The 14,446-nt window shown below is 36.7% G+C and overlaps 1 protein-coding gene across 1 annotated transcript in view; it reads right to left on the bottom strand.

Moving 5' to 3' along the window:
• Positions 1-14,446, bottom strand: part of ASAP1 (ArfGAP with SH3 domain, ankyrin repeat and PH domain 1) — a 147,942-nt gene that overhangs the window by 70,151 nt on the left and 63,345 nt on the right. Inside the window, 1 exon segment of the mRNA XM_050313880.1 lies at positions 2,883-2,955. Coding sequence (XP_050169837.1) covers positions 2,883-2,955 — 73 coding nt within the window.

The following is a 14,446-nucleotide window of genomic DNA, read 5'->3' as shown; positions in this document are numbered from 1 at the left end:
ACCGTTTTTCTACTTCCTTGAACATCTGCTGTTGGTCATTGTGGGAGACCATGGGGACTGCTGGTCCTGCTCAGTACCTTTGGTCTTGCATGGATTTTATGTTTTTATTTCTTCGCTGTGTAAACTCTTTTGATTATATTTGGAACTTATACCAGGGAAGTAATGAAAAAGAGCTATTGAAAAATCTACAACACTAATTGTGCAATCTACTGCTGTTACAATTCAACCCAAATATTACAGGAAAGGAAGTCAGAACAGATTCTCCATTAAGTTCAAGCACCATTGACATAAGACGGGTTCCTAATACAGATGCAATCTATCATGCCAGAAGTAAACAGCAAGCCAGAAAAGGAGGAAATGGTGAGAAGGAGGTATCCATCTGTATATCTCACTGGATTTCATAAACAGCTCTTTCCCAAACAGTACTTTAAGGAATGTAAAGAGGGAAGGGACGTTTCTAAGGGATTTCCATATTTCTGTGCTGGTATGTTTTCATTCCCACAGTAGTCGATCTAAATGTAAATATGACAAATGGGTGAGGGATGTGCATGAAAAGCAGAAAGTATTTGGGTGATGTTTAAGCTCTTTATAAGAGAGCAGAGTGCCTTGTGGTTCATAATTCAGCACTGGAGAGGAATAAACCAACACACCACAGGGTTCAGCCTTCATGAAGAATTCTGTATGAGACACTGCATTATGTTAATGTCACTCTTCAAATGTTACTTCAGGCAAAACCAAAAACAAAACAGAAAAACCCCAAAGCAATACAACCCAAAAAAACCCAGCTATGGTTTTTGTTAGAGTTATGAATTGGATTACTGAACTGAAGAGAAAACAATTTCTATTGTCCCTGAATAACCTTTTCTCACCAGTTCAGCCAGAGTTCTCAAAGGAGATTATGGAGCACAGGAGTTTTAAAAACAATTTTTCTACCCTAGTAGTTTAAATATGGTCTTACCTTCTAACAAACAATTCAATTTGTAAAACAAAATTCCAGTTTTGAGTTCTCAAAATGTACTTAGAGGCTTTCTTTTGAAATACAAAAATAATCACACAATTCTTTCTTGAACTGACAAACAACAATTCATTTTATAGGTGTTTCTGGTATGTTTTACTTAAACATCAAGAAAATCAACTTTCATCCCTGAAGCATAAGAAAAGAGCTGGCCCAGCAATTCTCCTCATACAAGGAGGCAAAATAAGCCTGAGTTTCAGTCGCTTTATATTTATATTTATTTTTATAAAGTTTCCATGTATAGCAGATCTTTTGTCTTGCTCTTACTAACCCCAGTTTATCAGTTACTGCTGGAAATCCCTCCTGTGCACACCTTTTCTTTGTAACAGAGCCTATCACAGCAGCATTCTGAAGAGGGAGCCAGAGGGTTATGTTTAGTCCTTTCCTTAGCCAAAAGAATTCCTACTAACTTGTATCTTTGAAACAAGACTTGTTAAAAAAAAATAATTTAAAACATTAAAAAAAATAAAAATCAGGTGCCCCACTATCTCTGCTTCTTTTGAAGTGCAGAGCAGTCAATCAAAACCATTAACCAACTTTTTATTGCGTTTACTCAATGCAACTAGTTCATTGTACAGTATTGTCCTACTTACAGGCCTTGACAACAATATCACTTTTATCACAAGTTTCAAACCAAGTGATAGCTAAAATCTCTCATTCATGTATTTCAAAACAGGCAGAACTCATGTTTTCATCAGTTTTGAAACTCAGTTTTTAAAACTCTATTTGGAAGTTAACGCTTTCAAACATAAAAGATGCTTGGAGCATCTGAATACTTCTAAAAGCATAAAACTAAATACACACGTAGCAAATACTATTCTCACTTTGTATCAAGCTTCACAGTCTATTGGGAAAATATTTATCATCAACTGAAATTACAGAAAAGTTAATTAAAGCATGGTGCTAGCAAACCAACATCAATGACAGAAAAGTTAAGAATCTACGAGACATTAAAAATCCCATACACTTCCATAAACAAGTTAATGGGACACCACAGAAACTAAGAGCACTCAGAAGTAGCTCTGTATAAGGAAAAATCTGCTAAACTGATTATTATTGTTAGGGAATTGGAACTGGGATTTGCTAAAATCCTATATTTACAGCCAGGTGGTCATGGGAAGGCATACAGCAATGCTCCCTTCTCTGCCTTTTGCACAGTTTTTAGGACTTAAGAGAAACAGAGGTAGAAGCCAGGTATATTCTATAACCTTTTAAAAACTGAATTTGTATACTGGTCTGTGTTTGATTACCATTTGTTACTCCACCCAAACTGGTTATCCATTCACATTCCAGCCACCTAACCACTCATCCAAGTAAGTTCTAAAGCTCCAACAAAACATCAACTGTGTTTTCAAACAAGCAAAAAGTGATAAATCTCCACTATTTTAGATAAGAAAGGAAATATATAATTTTGATTGTACCAGTTATGAGGGGAGTACACATGTGGATGAAACACAAACATCTACCACTAGATATTTCTTTTTATTACTTAATTTATTTATTTATTAAATCTTCTAAGAGGTTCAAATTCTTGTTTCACTTAGAAGTGCTGTCCGTAAACACAGTCGAGGACACTTGTCACAGTTCTAACTGGAAGTAACTGCTTGAAATATTATGACAGCAGGAAAATTACCTATGGGAATTCTCCTAGAGACCCTTGAGAAGGAATATGAGGCTAAAAGAACTTGAGAGAACATTAATCCGATGTATAATCAGAAGGAAAAAAAGAAAAATGTTAACTCCAAACAATCCTAAACATATAAGCATCTCTTATACTATACACTTGAACAGGAGAAATTGCAAGACACATCTCAAACTTGAAATCAAATGCTTAGGTTCTAATGTAAAACTGAAAACAATGTCTTACCTTGCCCCGAACTATATATTGCTTTCACTGATTTTTTCACCTTCTGTAGTGCAGTTCTGTCTTGATCCAATGCCTACAATAGCAAGAAATAAAGAAACTTTAAATATTTACTTAATTGATTCCTTTAACAATTAAAAAGAAACCCACAAAATAAGCAGTTTCATAGGCTAGAAAAACTGTAGGTACAACTTATTCAGCCTGTAGGAAGGTCCAAGGTTATTCAACCCCTTCAAGATTAATTAAAGAACAGAACTGGAAACACTCTGACAGTAGAGCTGTAATGACAGTGCTAGAAGAAAAACACTATTTTAACTTTGCACAGGACAAAGCATTTATTCAAATTTTATTCTATTTTGAATATAAAAAAAAAAGAAAACCAACAATAAATAGTAGATGGTTCTACTCTAGCCATATAGTTTCTACTACAACTAAATTGTTTGTTAACATCTATGGTTTTCCCACAGTAATAATCTTCCAACTATAGACACAGATTATCACACTAACCTCTTGCGCCAAATTCCACAACATAAATCTAAAAATACAGAAGATGAAAAGTAGAAATCAAAAGAAAGGACTAAGATCTGATTTTGTGCAACACAATTTGACTGAAAGGAATATTGTAATAATAATACTTAATATGTTTTTTCAGGATTGCATCTTTAAGAATTTAAAATTTTCTGCATTAGTTCCAAAATCCAGTATCATAGAATCACAGAATATTCTGAGTTGGAAGGGACCCAGGAAAGAATCATTGAGTACAACTCTTAAGTGAAGAGCCCATACAAGGCATTGAACCTGTGACCTTGGCATTATTAGTACCAAGTTTTAACCAATGGAGTTAATCTCAGGGTTGTATAAAAGCTTATTAAGTAACAATGAATTAAGGATTAAATTTCTAGTTACTTTCTTTTTTTAAGCTGTGTAACTTCTGCCTATCCACTTGATGTTGGAAATCAAATTAACATGAGCAAAAACTATTTTGATAAGCAAAAAATAAAATGAAAGTAAACATTAGTTCGGAATTAAGAAACTTAAAAGCTACATACTGGTACTGTGCACAGTGATCCAGTCAATGTCATTAAGTGTGAGTTTGGGATGTTCTGCATAGTCATGTGAAAGCCTCCCTGTTATCCACAGTGAACATGTACAGAAATGTTTAAATAATTTCCTATATATTTTTTTCCCCAATTAGATCACAGGCAATTTCCCATCACATAAGTAATGTTACATCAATAATCTCAAGTTTTAATGAAGTGTTTGCCATATTATAGTCACTTTCAAATCACTGAACATTGGGGAACTTGTACTCAGAACTACTGTCAGGGCAGCAGCCCACCTGAAAGTGCAATGGAGACCCCAACACTCACATTGCAGAGACCCTCACAGCCATGTCCTCCAAAAAGCCCAAAGTCTGGAGCACCTGAAGACTGGCAGAGCAAGGCAGAACAGCAGCTACTGCCAGAGTACTGTGTCCCTCCTCAGAGGGACATCCCCAACAACACTGAGTGAAAACTTAACCAGTAAGCAGAGTTTTCACTGCTAAACCCACGATGGTTTGACAGTGAAAGCCTTAAAAAACCCGATAGTACCTTCCAGTACCTAAATATGGGGGTCTACAAGACAGCTGGAGATGGTCAAATGTGAGAGTACTGCTCTCAGGTAAGTTCCAAACACTGAGTATTTTGGGGTGTGAACACTCACAGTAGGAATCCACACAGAGAGAAATCAATTAATACAGAGTAGTCTATTTTGGAGTGGCCCAGTTTTAACTATGCAAAATGTTATAGCTGAACAACACATGAAAATCTCTAACAAAGTGTTTCTGTTTCTTAAATGAAAACAATCACCTTCTCAAATTACACAATCACTCCTGTGGCAGCTAAAACTAGAAAGTTTGGAACCCCAGAATTTATATAAATGCTTTCTGATGCTATTTATCTCTGATTATTTTTTTTTTCAATTGCAGTAGAACAATGGATTCAAACATTAAGAACTGCAAACATCATTATTTCTTTTGCTTCTCAGCAAAACAGTGAAATACAACTTGAGTTATATCTTGCCAGGAAAAGTTACCATTTTTAAATTTAATAAAATATTGTGAACTCTGTGTTCCTTTTCAAGACAGTGCACAGCAAGTGCTTCTCCTTTGATTCCTCTGCAAAAACTGTCAAAAGCTTTTGCCTCTGCCTGCCTGCTACGCCAGACAGTTGTTCTCCTACATTTCTTCTGAAGTTCTCTCCATCCTCAATGACCAGAAAAAAATAATGATTCACTTGTCTACTGAGATTTTGAACAGTGGATAAGAATTTGAAACCAGTATTTTGGAAGAAAGACAACGGTTAACATTGACAAGATTCAGAGACAAAAGTTTATACTAAGGTCTAGCAGTGAAGCAAATTGGACACTCATGAAGAAGAAAAAAATACAAAAACTCCAACAAAATTGTTCCTAAAGTTATCAATCTAGATAAATAGACTGGAAAATCTAAATTGGATTTGCCATTGAATTAAATTTAACCACTAATGTAGGAGAAGGAGGGAAGGAACATTCATTATTTTAAAAGAGGAATCACTGAGCAAAGCAATATATGAAGATGACATCCACAGCCTGAAGGAGCCAGTGATCTAAGTCAGAATGACATCACAGGTCAATTTTGTATTTTTATATTTGCAAATACAGTCTTTATGTGAACTAGTTCTTCCTAGTCCAAGACTTGAAATAAAAGAAATCTATGCACAGTTATATACCAGGCTACACAAAAACTTATCTAGGGTTGTTTGTTTTTGTTTTGTTTGCTGTAGATAGTTTGTTTCCAAACATATTAGTTCCTCTTGGATGTCTTCTGCAGATAATTTTTAGCTGCACTCTGCTGTGAAGGAATTAAGCTGCACTCAGTGCTCAATTCAATTAATATTGCAGACTAGACAGGAATAGTCTTGCTTTCCCTGTTTAGTCAAAATATGTTTTTGCAGTATCCCTTAATTTTATTTTCTAGCATTTAGAATGCTAAATATTTTAACTGCCTCTCTTAAAATACACAAAATCTGATCTTCCAATAGAAGTGACATACATTTATATTGTTGAAAATTACTATGCCTTGGAGTACAAAGGAATCTCTGTGACAATGTCTAAGTATTCAGATACCCTTCTTCCAACCTTTCTACCTACTAAACTCTCTCATCACCACCCATTCTTGGCTTCTTTCTTTGTTTCTGTGACATCTCCCAGGAGGCCTTTTTAAGTTCCATGGAAGAGCATTTTCCAATCATCTTATGCATTTGGAAAAGACAAATAATTTACTAAAGGTATTTGCACCACAGCTTTGCTACCTTCTTGGCTGAACAAAGCTTTGTTCTTGAAAATGCTCATCTTGGAGACAAGCTCCACCGTATTCAAAATAATGCAAAATCAGTGCAAAAAAAAAAATGTGTTGAGACACATTAGTGAAGAAACAAAGGGGAAAAAAAAGAGCACAACCCCACTACCATATTTAATCTGCTTAAATAAAATTAGGAAGGAAAGCTTCTTGTTCCTCATACTGAGCAGATTTGCTATGCATGATCTCTGACATATTCCCTGTTGAGGTTTTATGTTGCTGCATTCCCTTATATTGAAGCTTACTCTCAAGAGGAAAATCTGATCATGCAACATCAGCTCTTCTAACTAATGAGCGGGGAACCCTCCAGTCACCCCCGATATAATGTTTCATTTCTGCTAAAATATAGCTACTATGAATCTAGCCTGCAAAGTCAAACCACCAACCTAGTTCAAATCTGTGCTACTGAAGAAAGCAGCACCTCTTCTCCCTTCTCCAGAGCACTCGTGTTGGCTGCACTGTGATCCAGTTCAGGAGCTGCTGTGGTGATATCACTTCCATGAAAGCCAGGGGCTCCTTTTGAGCACTATGGATTTAGCTCACCTTTCATCACTGCAGTGCACTCTGACAGACACTCATACTTGCACTATCATTTCACATTCAGAGAAGATCCTCCTCACAGCACCCTCCCTCTTAAGATGTACATTTACTGGTATAGCTATCCATATCAATATAAAAACTGGAAAACTTGTCTACCTGAGGATACAAAATCAAATTAATTCTGCAGTGGAGAGGAGGTGAGTCCTCCTAACAGATCACTTCATTGATGCAGATCACTGGGTAGCTGCAAATACACTTTCACCAGTTTAACACAGCATGTGGATCAGGGTCAGGTCTGAAAAGATGTACAATGACATTCACCCCTCTAGAGCCTGATCTCTTCTCAGTGAAAGGTATTTCTATTTTGGGGCCATGGCTCTGTTTCAATAGCTTTTAAATTTTAAACCAGAAATTATACTACAGTGCAGTGGGGAAAGTGGTAGATTTTGGTTTGCCATTTATCTGCAAGGTAGTAAAAACTGGCAAGTTCACATTTAGATAGACCACTAACTTTTTCTTTAGAACCTCATTCCTGTTTATTCTGTAGAGGTATGTATATGTTTGTGTGCATGCATGTGTATAGATACTAATAAATATATTAAAACGTATTTGCAAGTGTCCCTGCCCATGGCAGGGGGGTCAGAACCAGATGATCTTTAAGATCCCTTCCAACCCAAACCATTCTATGATTGTATACTTGGATGCACGTGTGTGTACATAAAAGTCTATATTCAACAGTTGACTACATACTTACAAATATTTGAGTTTCTTATTGCTAATAAACATGAAAAGCATAGTTTAAGCAACACAAAAACCTTCCTTTCTTGATTGACATAAAACCAATGTCCAGAAACCAATCACAGAAGTGTTTTGCATGCATGTTAAATTTAGGTCTTCTAGAAGTCAGCATAATCCCAGGTACACATTATGTGTGGATGCTTTTGAACAGAGAATGCTACTGCCATTTCAGCCCACTAGAGCAATTAAAATATCAAACACATTTTGTGTACTTTGGAAGCCTTTATAATAATAAAAGACAAGAGTGGTTCAAGACACTGACAATCACATTAATATGTCAGCATATATTACTGTTTATGTTAGTAATCCCTTCAAGTAGATTATTATCCAAAGGAGATACATTTTTCAACTGCAACAGAATGCTCATCTTCATATCAGAGTAAGTTTAGAATTTCACACCATTTGTAGGAGGTTTGTCCTAAAAAATTCCATATCCTAATGCTACCAGAATCCATCCACAAAAATAATATACTGGAATAGAAATGTTTTAAAACATTACAATATTTTGCACAAGACAAACCCATGACAGAAGCTTGAAGGCAATTAGAGCATGCACCATCTATGTACTCATGACAAAACCCCCTCCCTCCAGGTACTTTAAGAAATTATTTTCATATATTTGAAAAAAAAAAAATCCATGTGAAATATAAACTATTTGAAGTTATACACACAAATAGATAATTGTAATGAATGCTTGGTAGTCACATGCATGCATTTTCAGATACAAGACTAATTATTTCACAGAAAATAGATGGATGATTTATCTATTTCAAGGGACAAAAGCAGTAAATTTTTCACTTACCAGTATACACCCTTCTCTAACCCTGGCACAGAAGAGACTGACAATTACTACTATCTGCACTATAAAATAAGCTTGCCCTCTGCTCAATTCCCAGTTACAGCATCCTTGAAATTAAGTAAAGCAATGGCACCTTGCAAGGTTATGGCTGTTCAGCAGTAGTATCAGCTTTCCTCACAATAAAATCCAAACTTTATTAGATATATAATAAACACAGATTAGACAGCTGGTACGTCATTGCATGCCACTGAAATGTCAACAAGGCAAACCCCCGTAAATTTCCACAGTGAAATAAATGTGGAATAAAACCAAAAGAGAAGATGAACATCAAGTGTTGGTCTCCTGTATCTCACTCATTTGGAAACAAGCAAATTACAAAACCTTAGTTCTGTAATTACAGATCTTAGTTCTGTACATGGAGACGTGTCTCCAGTGACCCTTCCTGTCCTTCCCTCTCTGCTCAGTTTGTACTGGCTCTGTCAGTCACCAGTGGGAAGCCTGTTTCCAATTGTTGGTCTCAGCATTTGTCTACATGTCAAAAATAGGGGAGTGGTTAAGAATTTTCTAGAGACAATTTTTTTTGTGTAAAAGACGGAGAGAAAAGGGTCTAGTTTGAACTTATCCTAAATTACTTAAAAAACAAAGGGTCCCAATGATAGGGAGCAAACCAAAACACATCAACAAGCATTATCGCTGTAATAACTGCTGTCAATATCATTTCATACACCATTATTTACCAGCTGCTCAGCTGTTCCCAAAAGAAGACAAATTAAAAGATAGCATCATTTTTAAAAACTTGTCTTTTCCTTAAAATTTGGGATTTTCAAGTATTTTAATGGTAAATTAATGAAAAGGGCATCTGTGACTGAATTTAGTACATACATCTTTCCAGAAAACATTTTTTCCAGGTAATGCCAAAATATAACTGAGATTCCATCAGCTGAACTTTCCTCACATCTGCTGTTAGTTACAAGGCCTGATGCAACTCAACAGCCTCTCTCCAAACTCAGCATACATGACAAAAATCACCAGCCTCCAGTGCTGTAAAGGTCACACTAGATGAGCAAGCTCATTTGTGTAGGCTTTAAAGAGAGCTGCAAAAATAATAGCCACTAAATTATTCTTCAAGTATTACTCAAATGGAAGCCCAGTAGATATTGCTTCTAAAAGTGCAGTATTGATAATTGTAATTTGTTTTGACAGTTGGACCCCTCAAACTCCTACCCAGCAGCCTTTTCTGCAAAAGCAAGAATGCAGACACTAATCACAATCTATGATCACTTCTGGATAAAATGAACTGAGCATCAAATTTTTTTCTAATGAGTATGGAGCAGATATTGGATCTTGTGCACGTGTAAACACCTGAGAATATTTATCAATATTTTGGGCAGTTCTTATAAGTTCTCAGATAAATTACATCAATATTATTGAGTTTAACTCATTTTGTTCACAAGGTACAGTAAGACATATCTAAAGAATAAACTAAGAGGCTTGTTTCTAGATACCTTGATGACACAGATGAGATTTATTTTTTCACTTCCATTGTGTAGGAGATGCTGAAAACCCTAAAACTAGTGACAACACTTGAAAACTGGTTCCAGTGACAGGTACAAAATTTCCCACACAGGCACAGGCTCTAAATCAGCTTCCACTGGGTAGAATCTTGGTGATAAATATCACAGATTCTTGGTGAAAAATATCACAGAATCACAGAACGTTTTGGATTGGAAGGGACCTTAAAGATCATGTAGTTCCACCTTCCACCCTCTGCCATGGGCAGGGACATGTTCCACTAGACCAGGTTGCTCAAATCCCCATACAACCTGGCCTTGAGCACTTCCAGGGATGGGGCATCCACTTCTCTGGGCACAATGGGGCATCCACAGCTACTTAGTGCCAATATTCTTATCTTTACACTGAAAACAACATACCTTGAGCTACCTACAACTGTTAGAACATTATCATTCACTACAAACAGACTCACTTCTTTCATTAGTAGCAGCAAAGTTGAATAGTACAGAATGCTAAGACAGCAAAACCAGTGAAGAAAACTTATCAGTTTACATGTCACACATGGTACAATTTTGTCTCTTTCTTACTGATTACTGGGGTACAATATGGCTAAAGCTCAGAAACCAGCACACCCATAGCCAGGCCCAGCTCCTGAAGATGCCACTGTACCGGATTCCCAGGCTGCACACACAATTTTGCCAGCATTAAAGCTGCATAACATTAGCAAGTGGTTGCACAGAACACTAACAGAAGAGTCTTCCTACATTACAAATGCTTCTGTGTTTAAAAATAACTAGTGCTGTTGCACTTCACTTTTTAGCAAGTCATGGCATATTGTCAATCTTCTTTACTCCAACCTGGTAATTCTTGTCCACATTAACAAGCACAAAGGGAATGATCCTAAACTAAGAAATAAAAGCCCATTCTCTCCCTGTGCTCTGGCAAACCTCTCCTTACACTTTTTTCAAAGGCCAGTGAAAATACACTGCTTTGAGTGTATTTGCTAACGAATACTACCCTAAAAAAATAATTTTTTTGTCGCCATCAAGGTGGGGTAGCGACACGGTTTCAGGATACCAGCTCCTTATTACAACAGTACAGCTACCCTTATACAGTTGTGGATGACACATGTCATTGGTTTACCACTAACATAACAACTCATGACTGGACATAGCCACACATGTCCGAACGCAATAGGTCAGCATTCCTGACAGGAGACCCATTCTGTGTTACAGTCCTTACTGTCCGTGGCTGACCCTCTACCAGGTGTAGAAGTTCCATCTTCAGTATTTTAGCTTACAGAGAGCCCAGAACCAGCTGGGCTCCCCCCCATTTTTTCAGCATAATTCATTGAAGATTCTTGTCATTTGAAAAACCCAAGTAAAAAGTCCCATTTTCATTTCATAAAAATCAAACCTGAAAAGCTTATGTACAAAAGACATACCTAAACACAATTCAAAACAGCCCAAAACAGAAAAGATTATTTCCTTTCTAGAGAAATCAAAAAATAAACACATCAGGAGACAACAAATAGTTGAAGTAAGGTTTTTCAGAAGGAAGCAAAGCGAGAAGATGACATGCAAACAGCATAAACACAAACACACTCAGCAGACGTGCTAGCAGACACAGGGTTATTAGAAGTGTGATTCTTAGCAACCTGAATTGGAAAAAAGCACAGAAATCTCTGGAAAATTGTTTCTCCCACCATGTTTGACTGTAAATTGCTCTAACAGGAGAGCTCTTCTGTTGCAGCATCAGAGTTAAATACCACTAGATATTTTTGTCCCCTGCTAAGTCTTCTTCTGAAACCACCAAATATTTTGCAGCAGGTTTTGCATTTAATCTCTTATCCCAGGAAATCACAGGCCTCGTCTACTCAGGGAGGGAAGGTGCACTAGACCAGGACTCATGAGTTATTATTATGACCTTTTCTGACAGCAAACTCCTCAAATATTGTGCTCAGCTTCTGTGAATGCTACAAAAGTTCAAAAATGCAGCACTCCCTCTCTCAGCACTCCCCAGGCTCTCAGTGGTGTTCAGTCACACAGTGTCCTCACACCTCCTGGCTCCATAAACTCCAGTCGCCACTGGCGTTGTTGGGATCTTGTGTCAGCCAGCAGCACATAGGAAGGAAATCAGGAACAAATCATGGTAGACCAACTAATTTCAAAACATTACTGATAATATTATAAATAGTTTTTTTAATGATTTTTAAAATTGCCATAGTGGTAGTGGGGGAGAGACACGATTTCTTACTTGACAACAGAAACAACCCATGCTCCTCCTCCTAACCCTTGAAGAAATATTTAAATGCTTAGAGTGATACATGACTGCAATGTCCCATTTCAGAATTATTCCATTCAGAGAAAAAAGCAAGATAATTCACTCTGTCTATTTGTTCCAAGCTGCAGATTTCAAGAGTTTCATTAGGAATTAAAAAAAAAAAAAAAAAAAAAAAAAACACACGGGAATTTCCAGTACAACATAGGTGTTGAAGATTACTACAGCATTCTGGAACACCGTTAGAGCTCAGTTTCATTCTGTATTGGAGAGTGCAATGATGACAGACTCAATAAGATTTCATCTTACATTATGTTAAACCCGCAACCACCACCACTTATTATGAAATTCAGAGCTACATTCATGTAACCAGTTAAGAGAGTCTATCATCCTACAATCAATCCTCATTACAGGGTATAACATAGACTGACACTATGGGACAACAGCAGGATGAAGAACAACAACACATCTGGAAACATTCTAGAAATTCAGCAAAAAATAACAACAAAAAAATAATGCAAGGTAAAAGTTAAAAATGGAAATGAGAAGCTTTACAATATACAATAGGAGTTGTGCTTCTAATCATTATGATTACACTTTGACTAGAAATTATTTACAAAATGCAAAAATGAGGGGGTTTGAATCCCACCTTAAAAAAGGAAAATAAAATCACAAGAGTATATTTTAAATGTGAAGCATTAGAATTCATTTTTTAATTTCAATGTCATTTCTTAAATATAAACATATTCTTTGAACACACATATTTAGTGGGGAAATTATAGAAAAGAAAACATGATAATAAGAATAGTCACTTCTTGCATTTTAGTAAAAGCCTCATCTAAAAGCTTCTATTTTCTTCTACATTGTCTTTCAATCAACATTCAAAAATAGTATAAATGACCTGACCTCTAAAGGCAATATAGGTCAAAAACTCCAAGCCATAGATTTGTGTGTAATACATATGATGTAATTTCACATTTGTTTAATTAGCAGAATAATTCTATGCACGACTTAAGACCAGAGTGAGATCTGCATTCTCAATATACAAGTGAAATACAGTGAAATGAGAAGGGACATCCAACCTAAAGCAAAGTCCTGTGCTCTACGTAGACTCTCCAAGGTTTATTTTGGGGGTGCTGGCACACATTATGACCATTTGCAAACCAGTTACACCTAGAAAGGAATTTCTGACTCACGTACAAATGCATAAGCAATAGCAATCAATCAAGGCTGCAAGAAGAGGATATTCAAACACTGCTGAAATCCTACTGTGTAAAGACAACCTGAAATTGCCTGAACTATGTATATGACCCAACAAAGTCATTGGGACAACAGAGAAGCTACACCTTTCCCTTTCATAGGAAGGACACTTTAAATACAGTGCTAATTTTAAAGGTATTGCTTTCAAATCACAGCAAAACTTAGAGCAAACTGCTACTTACTTCACAGCATTTGTTTAACCTAGTATCATGTTTTGTAAGAAGAGTGCTATCTATTTCTCTTTTAAAACTCTACTAGAGAACAGATGCCCTATATTTTATAAATTTTCTTAATAATATAAAGCTTCAGACATAATTTACAGGCAAGATCCTAAGCATAACTAAATTACAAAAGACACAACTTTATTTAAAATACTTATATAAAAAGCATTCATATTCCACAGATTCAAAAGCAAACATTAGACAAAGAAAACAACTCTCCCGTATATGCAGCACCTAAAGGAGAAGGTTCAAATTCAGGGAAGACAGAGACCACCATGCAAAGTCATCCTTCTCTTTCCCAATTCAGGGCTTAAAACACTTCTGCTAACGCTTGTGCTGGACACTCATAATAAATATCAAATAACTGTGCAACAAACTTTGCCATGTTTATTTTGGTTCTTGCTTTTTTAAAACAGCAGTCTAAGAAACGAAGGCTCAGAGAGCTGGGGCTGTTCAGCCTGGAGAAGAGAAGGCTCTAGGGAGGCCTTAAAGCACCTTTGGTTCCTAAAGGGGCTACAAAAGAGCCAGAGAGGGACTTTTTACAAGGGCATGGAGTGCCATGACAAGGGGGAATGGCTCTGAACTGAAGGAGGGTAGATTTACATCAGACATTAAGAATAAACTCTTTACTCTGAGGGAGGTGAGGCACTGGAACAGCTTGCCCAGAGAGGTTGTGGATGCCCCATCCCTGGCAGTGTTCAAGGCCAGGCTGGATGGGGCTTTGAACAACCTGGTCCAGTAGAAGGTGTCTCTACCCATGGCAGGGGTTTGGGACAAG

The sequence above is a fragment of the Myiozetetes cayanensis genome, unplaced genomic scaffold, assembly GCF_022539395.1.
Source record: "Myiozetetes cayanensis isolate MyiCay16 unplaced genomic scaffold, myiCay2020 scf1, whole genome shotgun sequence".
NCBI lineage: Eukaryota > Metazoa > Chordata > Aves > Passeriformes > Tyrannidae > Myiozetetes > Myiozetetes cayanensis.
The sequence above is the reverse complement of the archived record's forward strand: the minus strand, read 5'-3'. Positions and strand labels throughout refer to the sequence as shown.